General features: G+C 40.0%; 1 protein-coding gene across 1 annotated transcript in view; it reads right to left on the bottom strand.

Annotated features, from left to right (window-relative positions):
* ATAD2B (ATPase family AAA domain containing 2B) overlaps positions 1-13,342 on the bottom strand; it is a 182,184-nt gene that overhangs the window by 88,330 nt on the left and 80,512 nt on the right. The window contains exons 17-18 of the mRNA XM_065401026.1: positions 6,367-6,496; positions 2,338-2,524 (exon numbers count right to left, since the gene is read on the bottom strand). Of these exons, the coding sequence (XP_065257098.1) occupies positions 2,338-2,524; positions 6,367-6,496 (317 nt within the window). The remainder of the gene's footprint in view (positions 1-2,337; positions 2,525-6,366; positions 6,497-13,342) is intronic.

The raw sequence follows: 13,342 nt of genomic DNA, 5'->3' as shown, positions 1-13,342 counted from the left end.
ATTTGTAATTTTTTTTTAACGTTCATTTTAATTCTGGTGGCAGATTCCTCAAGAACTCAAATTGTTTCTTCAGCTTGAGTTGTACTGCCCACAATATTTGCTACAAACTCTTTCAACTCCTTATCGGTGATTACTATTGATTCCATTCAGTTTGCCCAAAACACTTATAGAAAAGAATGACAACTTAAGGATGGTCTTTCTGGTCCTAAGTTTGACTCCAATCAGGAGAGAGAGATAAGGATGCCATTCCTTTTTTCAGTATTAGATCTCTGAATCGGAATTTTGGCCTTACTTGTTTACTTCTTCCAGCCACGCCCTCTTTTAGGTGTTGAATGTAATGTTAAAAATAAAGCTAACACACATTACCACAACATAAATTTGTGATAACTCTGTGAAGCTTCTCTTCCACACAGCTGCTTGCTAACAGCATTATGGGACTCCAGCCTCACACAATTATTCACTAAACTGATAATGTGCGCACAGAGAGTTTAATGCAAAGAATGTGTATGTGCACACGTGTGTGTGTGTGTGTGTGTGTGCAACAAAAGCTTCCTACTATAAGACAGGTGAAAGACTTCAGTGGCCTTCTAGTGTAAGCCCACCATAATTGGCCTGTATATTTTGGCATACCAAAGGAGCTGCCCTTAACAGTTAAAATTACAACAAAATAGTTAAGGTAGATACTATATATCATCAGAAATATTGCATTACAGGATTCTCTTAGGGTTTCTGGTTTAAAGATCATATATGAAATTTTAAATTTTTAAGCCAATAAATTCCAAGAAAAAAATGTTAAAAACAGAGTTAAGGCTGAGAATACATATGAGTAAGTTTAGGATTAAAAAAATTACATTATATTTTACCCTTATGTTACTAATACACTTTTAACATTAACCTTAATACTTTTAAACATTTTTTTGTCTTGCATAGATATAGATATAAAATGGAATGAGGCATAAGCAACTCTCAATGAAAAAACAGTATTCTTAAGGCATAAAAACATTTTAGTAATTAGACTTGATTTTTATGCTTCTTATAAGAATGAGTAATATTTGTAATGAAAATTTCAAGAAAAGTCACCTTCTCCAGTTCTGGGTTATCTCATAAAAATACATTTATGATCACATCATATTGTATGTGCACATCTTCCATAGTAGTGGGTCCTCAATCCTTGTATCTTCCCTCCCTCCCCCCCGCCTATTCACTTCTCACTTCCTTTCTTAATCCCAGTATCCTCTCCTTCATATCTATCTCCTCCTCATTCTTCTTTTCACACAGATGAATAAGGCGTCAACTAAATACCATTAACCCAAACTCCCAAACAGTGACTCTCAGACTTTTTAGGAACATAGGATGTAAATAATAAATCAGACTGTTTTAAAAAGCTTTTATGAATACTTGTATGTGTTTATTTCCTTGTCAACGAAGACAGATTTCTGTGAACGCACAGTTCAAACAAACCTATAGAAATCAGTTTTCCTCGGAAGTTACAAGGTATTGCATGGCTATAATGTAGTTGTGGTGGCACATGAGGATGGAAGTCCATTCTAATAGTCCCTTGCAAGTCTTCCTTTGGCAAGAATCAGTATAGGAGAATTTGGCCTTCTTAAATCCCTCAAAATTGCATCTTCCACCTCATTCGTGGTCAATCTCATGCTCCACTTCCTTCAACCTCAGGTCTATAAACTTTCTGTGAAAACAAATCTTCTTTTGCATGCTAGACATAACCCCACTATTGCAGTTTTGTTGTCACCTGATGCAAGACTGCAAATCTCCAGGACCATTCAAATATTTTCTCATTTGTGACAAAAATCAAATGAACGGACATCAAGAATACACCATAACTTTTGATACTGAAAACTTTTGTTTACTCTCTTCAACGGTTTTTAACGGTTCGGTTCTGTTCTGTTCCACATAGGAATGTTCAACACAGAATTGACTACATGTCTTGACTTAGTTGTCACACAGACATCCTGCTGCCCAAGCAGGACTTTGAGACAGATCTAACATATGACTTCTTAAGATATAGAACCTTCTGCTGTCACCCGCCTACCTAGACAGATAAAACTGTTTACCCAATCAGTGTCATTGCCATCTACATGCAGCATCGGCAGAAAAATCAGAATTCCTAACTATAAAACTATAAAAACTTTAACAAAAGATTTTTAATGTTATCATATTAGAATCTTCCTCTGCTTTAGCTTGCAATGGCACATGTACACTGTCTTTTATCCAAAAGACCATAATTGTGTATATCATACTTTATTGGAAATAAGTTTGAATAAAACCACAGCTAGCATCAATGCTCTATGATGCTCAGATATTATGTAGACTCACCTGTGCACATGATTCTTCAGGTGTTTTGGCACTAACTGAATAAAGTGCTGGCAGATCTAGCCTGTGTACAGAGAATTTTTCAAGAGAGTGCAATACTGCTGGAGCGAGGTGAGAAGTTTGACCAGAACCTCTCTCTCCTGATAGCAGTAATCTTGGCCTATAAGAGGTTGGCTGGTGGTAAGCTGACCTATAACAGAAGTAATATTTTAAAAATATCACCATGTATCATTATATAAACATATATAAAAAGGAGTCATATAAAAAATGGAAACTAGGACAGATTACAAAGGATGAATATAGGCAAACAACACAGGAATGCAGGGGCAAGATTAGAAAGGCAAAGGCACAAAATGAGCTCAAACTAGCTACGGGAATAAAGGGAAACAAGACTTTTTATCAATACATTAGAAGCAAGAGGAAGACCAAAGACAGGGTAGGCCCACTGCTTAGTGAAGAGGAGAAACAGTAACAGGAAACTTGGAAATGGCAGAGATGCTTAATGACTTCTTTGTTTCGGTCTTCACCGAGAAGTCTGAAGGAATGCCTAACATAGTGAATGCTAATGGGAAGGGGGTAGGTTTAGCAGATAAAATAAAAAAAGAACAAGTTAAAAATCACTTAGAAAAGTTAGATGCCTGTAAGTCACCAGGGCCTGATGAAATGCATCCTAGAATACTCAAGGAGCTAATAGAGGAGATATCTGAGCCTCTAGCTATCATCTTTGGAAAATCATGGGAGACGGGAGAGATTCCAGAAGACTGGAAAAGGGCAAATATAGTGCCCATCTATAAAAAGGGAAATAAAAACAACCCAGGAAACTACAGACCAGTTAGTTTAACTTCTGTGCCAGGGAAGATAATGGAGCAAGTAATTAAGGAAATCATCTGCAAACACTTGGAAGGTGGTAAGGTGATAGGGAACAGCCAGCATGGATTTGTAAAGAACAAATCATGTCAAACCAATCTGATAGCTTTCTTCGATAGGATAATGAGCCTTGTGGATAAGGGAGAAGCGGTGGATGTGGTATACCTAGACTTTAGTAAGGCATTTGATACGGTCTCGCATGATATTCTTATCGATAAACTAGGCAAATACAATTTAGATGGGGCTACTATAAGGTGGGTGCATAACTGGCTGGATAACCGTACTCAGAGAGTTGTTATTAATGGTTCCCAATCCTGCTGGAAAGGCATAATGTTTAAAATTTTAATTCTTTTAGATTTTTTAATTTACTTCATCTCAACTAATACGATAATAGAGATCTTCTATTGGAGATCCTACAATGACTGTACTGTGCTAACTTTGGCATGCCTCAGTTTCAGCACTGATTACCGTGGGTCTTGTCTATACGCACAGTTGCAACAGTGTAACTGATTAGAAATTTTAATTAATCAGTGCAAAATCGGTGTGGGTATTATTAAATTAATGCAATCCTAGATTATAATCAACTGTCTTAAATATATTCCTTACCAAACGAAGCTAAATCGATATAATCACTCTTAAATCCATTTAAAGGTTCACATGCAAGTTTGCATGAGTTTAAAAATGCAGCTTTAGAGTCCTGCTAATCCACGGATATCCACGGACCATTTTTGCAGATCGCAGCTTGGGTGCAGATACAAATTTTGTATCTGTGCAGAGCTCTCCACCACACACTGGCCCAAACAGAGCAGCTGTCACCCAGTTCTCAGGCTCCAGCTCGGCTCTCTGAATCACACAGCAGCAGGCTGCGATATGTGGCAATAGTCCGCTGGGAATTCTGGGAGTTCTAGTCCCCAGCTTGCTCAAAACAGAGGAGGTAAACTACAACTCCCAGAAGGGAGTGAGCCAAGCACCATTCTGAAAGAGGTGTAGTTGTACTTTAAACTAGCGGGCAGCAACAGCAAGCAACTTCTTACTAATAAGCTTGGCACAGCCCTGTGTCACTGCTGCGCAGTGACCCGTGCAGCTGTTAGTAGAACCCTGCAAAGCTGCGGATATCCATGGACAATTTTTGTGGATTGCGGATCGGATGTGGATATAAACATCTAGCTTTAGTCATGTGTGTAGCAAGGTGTTAGCTAACAAAGGTTACTTTTTAGTAGCCCACAAAAGACCAAAATGAAGGATGAAAAATATTGTCTAAGTACCTGTCAGCTGTCTAAAAGCAAGTTATGCTGTTTATTTTCTGGGTTTTTTTAGGTGATAGTAGGTGAGGATATAAAATTATCTAAGTAAGCTCTTTGTCCGCTCTAAGAACAAAGTGAAATTGACGCATTAGTTTTCAGAATTAAAAATATTGCACAGGGGCTGTTTATTTCATGCCAATGCATTTCTAACTGCCAAGACCCCAAGATTCAGCAAAGCACTTAAGAATGTACTTAACTTTAAGCATGTTCTTAAGTCCCATCGATTTAAAAGGATTTATGAAAATGCTGAAGCACTTTCCTATTTTTGGGTCTAGTATCTAGTCTAGTATTTATATTGCACACTTCTTACTAATAAGCTTCCAGCTGGGAACACTCACTCCTTTAAAGGTTGCAAATGTGAGTCTACCAAATTACTTTGTATTTTTGTTAAAGGGCAAAAATCTTAAAGGATTCTAGCCAGGTATTAGGGGGGAGGGGTTTAAAGCTGTGTCTCTTCCCATTAATATTACCTTGATTTGAAAGCTAAATTTTAAAATTAATTTAATTTTCTCTTTATTACTCGGTTTACTCTTTAAAATTCATTCAGCTTGAAGAGTGAAACTAGATTGCTCAGTTTTACTTTATGTTTTGGGTCAATCACTTTCTAGTTGCCATGCATTATGCACAAAACTTGTCTTTTGCTTTACAAATCTGATGGGGAAGGTCATAAATCCATCCACCAAAAAAATGTATAATGAAATTTAAAAATTAGTTATATGTGTACATTTTTCTTTTCTTTTGTTTCAACTGACACCTGAATTTTGGGCCTGCAGTGCTTGACAATGTACCTTCAGGGAAACAGCAAGATTTTTATTTTAAGCTAATCAGTTATTTTTAAATTCATGTTACTGCAAATACTGTTTAAGCATCACTGTTCAGAAATAAAAAATTTCTTTCTTCCACAAGATGGCTCTACTAAACAATGTCCTTTACTGGCCTCACATTTTCCTTAGTGAAATAGGCATCAACAGAATCTATACAAAATACTACTCTAAACAATTCATATTAAAATTAACATTTCTAGGTTTTTGTTGCTGCATCCATCTTAATATAAACAGTTGGGTTTCATCCAAATTTAATACACAAATTCTAACCTATAACGTCTCTGCAACTTTCCTTAGAAAAGCAGTTAAGAACACACAAAGTGAGGAAAAAATTAAGAGGAGGCTTTTTGGAATACAAGGAAATTTGACCTGAAACAAATTAATTTGTAATATCAGATTTAAATGCAATAAACATATATAATAACTGATATTGGTCCACTGACGCTCAATAGTACTTCTCAGTAAAAAAAAGCAGCTAATGTATTGCACACTTAATATTTCCCAAAATACACCAGCATTTTTGCTTCCTTACTAAAACAGCTGGAAATTCAGGTTTATAATCTCCACAGCAAATGTCTCAAAAATATCCCAGGGGCTAAGCATGGAAATTACATTCTTAAAATGCTATGTACCAAAGGCCAAACACTACTCTCGAATACCCATATGCCGTTTGTAATAACACAAAGTCATTATAAAACATTTAAAAGATTTTAGTTAAACTAAGGAGAACTCTCAAGCTAAATAGAGCTCAGCATGCAAAACAGGTTTAAATGGGGACAGAACCAGCTCCCAGTTATCCATTCTTACTACTTCACAGGAGTGTGAATGGCTTGGAAAATTGCTCATAAAGACTTCAACACAGAAATCTCTCCATAAACATATCCCGGTATTTTAAACACATTTAGATATAAATATAAGGATGTTGCCATGAAGCACTTTTATAAACCCTTTCATTGAACTCTAAGTGCAAAATATCAGCGTATGACCTTAGAATTTCAGATCTCCTATGAATTTCACAGCTAAATGAATATACTCACATTGTAAAATGAAGGTAGGGTTTATGTATAGCAGCTGACGACTGTTTCTTTGGTGATCCTGAGTGACAGCCTGTTTCAAAAATTGAAGCATTTTCATCTTCACTATCGTCTAATATTAGACTTGGTGCATCTGTTCAAAATGAGATGTTTATTAATGTTAGAGTTCTGTCACCTCTTGGTACACTTCAACAAAAAGACATTGGACATTTCTTGGTTAAAAAAAGTTTAATACATACTACATGAAGTGGGAAGAATATGTCTAAATATCAGAAGATATGTCTAAGAAATTACTACATGTGATTTTAGTAACCAATACTACCCAGAAAGTGTTAAAATACAGAGTTTAGTCAGAAATCCAAATGCGCTTTTACCATCAAGCAACGTGCCATTTTCATAACCATAAAGATACAAAAATAAGTTGTGTATTACAATAAATAAAATTGCTGGTTTAACTCATTACAAAATGCTTCCTCTTGATATATTTTGCTGCCAGATTCATTCATTGTTTATGTTATTGATTTGAACTTACTTACTGACTATGCATAATTGTGCACAATAAATAAGCCCCCAAAATTTCAGAAGTATACTTCATATTTCAATATTTTTCCTAGTGATAAAGTGGACAAACTTGTGTTTGGGAATGGAGAACTGCTTTCTACCACACACAAATTTGATAAAGAATATCAAAATGGTCAATGTCAGTTCAAGTCAACTTTGTTTTCATATCTTGGGGTCTTAATCTTTGATTCCTTCAATAACAAGTCATTCGCAGCTACTGAATTTAACTATACAGGGCTTCTTAAATGAAAGTAAAAGACTGAATACAACAGAGAAGAAAGACTATGCAAGAAAGTAAACTGAAAAACCCTGAGCACATGAAGCCAATCAGAAAAGTCATTTGGTAGAAGATTCAGCATGACTGGAAATCTACATTCCAAATTAATTCAAGATAAACAGGAATGACAAAGCAAAAACCAACATTGCTGGGTTGGAATTAAACTGGTAAGCATATACCACGTAGCTGTCATTCAAATTGAAACAGAGAAAAAAAATTCTAGACATCACTTACTTATGCTAACAATCAACTGGAATGTGGCATACGAGCACAAATATTTAAAACTATTACATGTAGAATCATAATATTGTAGGACTGGAAGGGCCCTCGAGAGATCATCTAGTCCAGTCTCCTGCACTCGTGGCAGGACTAAGTATTATCTAGACCAGGCATGGCCAAACTGTGGCTCCGGGAGGAATTGGTTACGAATCTGAAGGTGGAAAGCAATTTGGATGAAAGTGATCATGAAATGCCATATTTCATGATTCTAAGTAAAGGAAGGAATGAGAGCAACAGAATAAGGACAATGGACTTCAAAAAAGCAGATTTTAACAAACTCAGAGAATTAGTAGGTAAGGTTCCATGAGACGAAAATCTAAGGGAAAAGGGAGATCAGGCGAGCTGGAGTTTCTCAAGGAGACCACATTAAAGGCACAACTGCAAACCATCCTGATGCAAAAGAAAGACAGGAAGAATAGTAAGATGCCAATATGGCTCCATCAGGAGCTCTTAAATGACCTGTAAATCAAAAAGGAATCCTACAAAAAGTGGAAATATGGACTAAGTGCTCAGGTGGAGAACAAAAGACTAACATTAGAATGTAGGGACAAAATCAGAATGGCTAAGGCACAACATAAGTTACAACTTGCGAGGGACATAAAAGACAAGAAGAGGAGCTTCTTTAAATACATTAGAAACAAGAGAATGACAAAGGAGAGCACAGGCAGGGCTGGCTCCAGGCACCAAACGAGAAAGCACGTGCCTGGGGCGGCACATTGTAAGGGGCGGCATTCCGGCCAATCTTGGGGCGGCCAGCCCAGCCCTGAAGGGGCACGGACCCCGACCCGGGGGGGGGGGGGCAGGAACTAGTGATCCCCGCTGCTCATCGTGCCGCCGGGCTCCCCGGGACGCGCCACTCCCCGCCGCCTGCACCGGCCTCCGCCTCCCGCGCCGCTCTGAGCCCGGCCCGGCCGAGCAGCCTTTAAAGGAGCGGCTGAGCCAGCACCTCCTGCAGCCCCCGGGCACTGGAAGGAGGGAGAGTTCTGCGGCGGCCCGGCGGGCAGCGGAGGCAGGGAGGGAGGGTTCTGCGGCGGCCCAGTGGGCAGCGGTGGCAGGGACGGCTCTGTGGCGGCCCGGCAGGCACCGGAGGGAGGGAGGATTCTGCGGCGGCCCAGCGGGCAGCGGAGGGGCGGGCCCCCATTGATCCTGGTGCCGTTTGCACTGTGCCGAGCCCTGCTGCAATGCCGGCCCCATGCGGAGGTCGCAGACCCCAGCCAGCGCTGCCTGTGTCGGCCCCCTTGGAGCCTGCCCAGCCGGGAGAGGCACCCCAAGGCCAGAGGGGGGAGCCCCTCTCGCCCGGCTGCAAGCGGACTGCAGCGCCTGGCTGCCCACGGGTGGAGGGAGCGGGCGGGTGCCGCCCTTCACCCCCTGCAAGCCGCCTTGACCGCCCTCCACGCGTTCCCTGCAGCTGCCGGTTTGTTTGGGTTTTTTTTGCCTGGGGCGGCAAAAAAGTTAGAGCGGGCCCTGAGCACAGGTCCTGCATTTAGTGGGCAAAGAGTGCTAACTGATGACATCAAAGAAGCTGAAATGTTTAATGCCAATTTTGCTAAAATGATTAATACTATGTTAGAAAACTGTGTAATGAATTATGTTAGAGAAATTAATATTATATATACACATTATTATAAGCCTGTAAAGGAATGTGCATTTTGAATGTGTCTCTGCTGATATAGCATTTCAGAAATTAACAAACAGCTTCAGGGTTGTGTAACCCATGAAACCTGGTTTGCATGTCTTAGTTGTAAAATCTTTGGTCTGTGCAAATAGGGTAAAGCAGAGCACCAAGGCGGCTTCAGATGTGCCTCCCCAACCAACAAGACAAGCCAAAAATCCCAGCCAACAAAAACAGACCAATAAGAAGGATAACTATTTTAAGATAAGAACTGGACAGAGCCAACTGGATTGAAAGCAGAGAATGGATGACAGAAGTGGACAGATGAAAGCAAGTTTTAGCAGGATAAACAAAAATCTATTAGTTTAGGCTAGTTATTGTGATTTATGCATGATAATGTTTTAATTAGATAGGTACACAGATGAGGCAACTTGGTAAACTGAGTCTGCACAAAGCTACAAAACAAGGGATAAAAGACAGGTGCTTAAAAACAAGAGTAGAGAAGACACAGGAAAAGAAAACAGCAAAGACCTGAAATTTGAAGAGAGTCACCCTGTTCCTAGGAGAGGTAACTTGATCAATTAACTTTCTTGCCTTACATTTTTCTGCCTGTATATGTAATTTATAGATAATAATAGCGTTGTCCTAAAACATACAAAATAAAGGTTAAGAGAAACTGTTTAAGCCTAAACTGAAGTGGATCTTGGTTTTCATCCAATAGTGACCACATACTCAACACAATATTAACTTCAATGGTGAAGGAACGCAACCCAAAATAGGGAAAAACAGGTTAAAGAATGTTTAATGTATTCAAGTTGGCAAGGCCTGATGAAATTCATCCTAGGGTAATTAAGGAACTAGCTGAAGTAATCTCAGAACCATTGGCAATTATCTTCAAGAAACTCAATGGAGGACAGATGATGTCCCAGCGGACTGGTGAAGGGAACACAGTACCCATCTTTTAAAAGGGTAGCAAAGAACAAACAGGGAATTATAGACCAGTCAGCCTAACTTTCATACCTGGAGAGATACTGCAACAAATTATTAAACAATCAATTTGTAAGCACCTAGAGGATATTAGAGTTATGAGTAGCCAGCATGGATCTGTCAAGAACAAATCTTGCCAAAGCAACCTAATTTCCTTCTTTGACAGGGTTACTGGCCTAGTGGATGGGGTAAAGCAGTAGACATGATATATCTTGATTTTAGGGTATGCCTACACTACAATTAAACACCTGTGGCCGGCCCATCAGCTGACTCAGGCTCATAGGCTCGGGCTATTGGGCTGTTAAATTGCATTGTAGATGTTCAGGCTCAGGCTGAAACCTGGCACCCCACGAGGGTCAAATGTAAGACATGGAAGGTAACTGTCCTGTTCTACTCAGCACTGGACAGACCTCCGCTGGAGTTTTGTCCAATTCTGGGTGCCACACTTTTGGGAAAGATATGGACAAATTGGAAACAGCCCAGAGGAGAGTAACAAAATGAAAAATGGTTTAGAAAACCTGTCCTCTCAGGAAAGATTAAAAGATGGGCAGGTTTAGTCTTGAGAAAAGAAAACTGAGGGGATACCTGATAACTATCTTCAAATATATGTAAAAGAGAATGGTGTTATAAAAAAGAATGATTAATTGTTCTCCATGTCCCGGAGAAGAAGTAATCGGCTTAATCTACAACAAGGAAGATTTAGGTTAGATATTAGGAAAAACTTTCTTACTTACACTCTGAAACAGGCTGCTGAGGGAGTTTGTGGAATTCCCATCACTGTATGTTTTTAAGAACATGCTCGAAAAACACCTGTCCGGGATGGTCTAGGTTCACTTAGTCCTGCCTCAGTGCAGGACGCTAGACTTGGTAACTTCTTGAGGTCCCTACCATCCCTACTTTTCTATGATTCTATCTATCTATCTATCTGTTTATGACTAATACTCAAACTCAATGAAAACTTCCAAACTCTCTTTGGTAAAAATAAGGAAAGATCAGTCGGAAGGAAAACAAACGAATATATAGACCATTTAAGCATAAGCATAAAAGAATCTTTAGAACAAACTTTTTGTCATTGACTGCTTGGAAAGTACCAGCACTAGAGCAAAAGCAACAGCACACAGACTTTGAAAAAACATGACAAAAAGAGCAATTCTTTTCTCTTAACAGTGTCAATAACAAAGGGCTTCTCAGGTGGTATTTCCTGGAGGTTAACAACTGGGTTTGTTAAGGAAGCTCTGGAGAAGAATTTAAGTAATTCAAGCCAGAGACTGCTCTAGAGTAGGGAACTAGAAGTCAGAACTCCAGGATTCATGGCTCTGTCACTGACTTGCTTTGTGACATTGTGCAAGTCATTACTTCTCTGCATCTTGGTTTATCAATATCCATTCATAAAGTGTAAATATATTACCATGAGCCTTTTCAGATTCTGTACTAACACTAAAAAGTACTAAGCATATGTTAAAGTAAGCAAAGAATAAGGGCTGAAATTCTCAACTACTCCTGCCAGTAACTAACTTCCCAAGAAATGACCTGGGTCATTGCTTAAACATAACTAAGCACCCGACCAGGCACTGCCACAGACCCTTCTTTGCAGCCTGGACTCACTCCTTCACCAACAATGGGAAGCATGACTTGGAAGCTCTACCTCTTAGCAGTATATCCCTTCCCAGACAGCAGAGACTCAGCACCAGGGCCAGGAGCTGCCAGAGTTGCTTTGATATAGCCTTATCCCATCCCCTCAACAGTAATCTCATTTGCAAACACAAATTCATCTACTCTCTCTCTCTACTCCAGATATGTCTCCTTCTGTCCAAACTAAAATTTCAGCCTGTTTCTCTGACATTTCCTTGTGGATATCATGTCAGCTCAAGTTCATCATAGCTTAAACAGAACTCCTAAGCTTCCCCCACCTAAGCCATCCCCCTTACTCTCTGACCTCCCTTCTAAATTACTATGAACAGCAACACCATACTCTCCATCATTCAGGCCCATAACCTGGATTCATCTTCAACTCAGACCTCTCTAGATCCTCATATCCTGTTTAAATCTTGCAGGTTCTCTCTACACAACATCTCTAAGACATGCCCTATCCTATACATGCACACAGCTAAAATTCTTGTGCAGGTGCTCACCATCTTGTGTCTCAGTTACTGAAACATCCTTTTCTCTGGCCTTGACAAATGCAACCACTCACATCCATTCAAAATGCTGTTTGCCCGACTCACATCCATTCAAAATCCTGCTGCAAAGATCATTTTCCTAGCCTGTCATTTTGACCATATCACCCTTTTCTTTGAATCCTTCCACTGGCTCCCCCTTCTCTAACGCATTAAAAAAAAAAACAAAAAAACAAAAAAACAGTTACTCACCTTCTGTAACTACTATTCTTCGATATGTGTTCCTCATGTCCATTCCAATGTAGGTGTGCTCTTGCCGCAAGCACCACCGCCGGAAAGCTCTTCCTCAAGTGGTATCTGTCAGGTCGGCTCTGGTGCTCCCTGGGGTCGCGCGCTCATAGCGCTGGTATAAAGGATCCCACCGACCCGCAGCCCCCTTTCTTGCCAGCTAACTCTGGCAGAGCGAGGCGGAGGGGGTTGGAATGGACATAAGCAACACATCTCGAAGAACAACAGTTACGGAAGGTTAGTACCATTTTTTCTTCTTCAAGTGCTTGCTCATGTCTATTCCAATGTAGGTGACTCCCAAGCAGTTGTGCAGGTGGAAGGTTCGGAGTTTATTGGCAAGCTGATTGTAATACTCCTTGGTCAAATCCAGTATTGTCTCTAGCCTGTTGGGCGATGGCAGAGTGAGATGTGAAAGTATGAAATGATGACCACTTTGCCACTCTACAAATGTCCTGCATAGGAACTTGTGCCATGAATGCTGCTGAAGATGCTCGAGCCCTTGTAGAACGTGCTGTCAGGGCACAAACCTTTGACAGATCATAGCATGTGCAGATACAGGAAGTGATCCATGATGAAATTCTCTGGGTTGAGATTGGAAGACCTTTCACCACCCTGTATGGAATGGCCACAAATAGCTGGGTAGATTTCCAAAATGATTTAGTACTTTCTATGTAGAAAGCTAGTGCACATCTGATGACCAGCAAGTGGAACCTCTGATTCTCTCTGTTGGCATGTGGTTTCCGACAGAAGACCAGTAGGAAGATATCCTGGTTACTATGGAACTGTGAAACCACCTTTGGAAGGAAGGCTGGATGCGGAAGCAATTGGACCTTCTCCTTGATGAATACCATGTAAAGT

Source organism: Emys orbicularis, chromosome 3 (assembly GCF_028017835.1).
Source record: "Emys orbicularis isolate rEmyOrb1 chromosome 3, rEmyOrb1.hap1, whole genome shotgun sequence".
In the NCBI taxonomy this organism is placed as follows: Eukaryota; Metazoa; Chordata; order Testudines; family Emydidae; genus Emys; species Emys orbicularis.
This window is presented reverse-complemented; position numbering and strand designations above follow the sequence as displayed.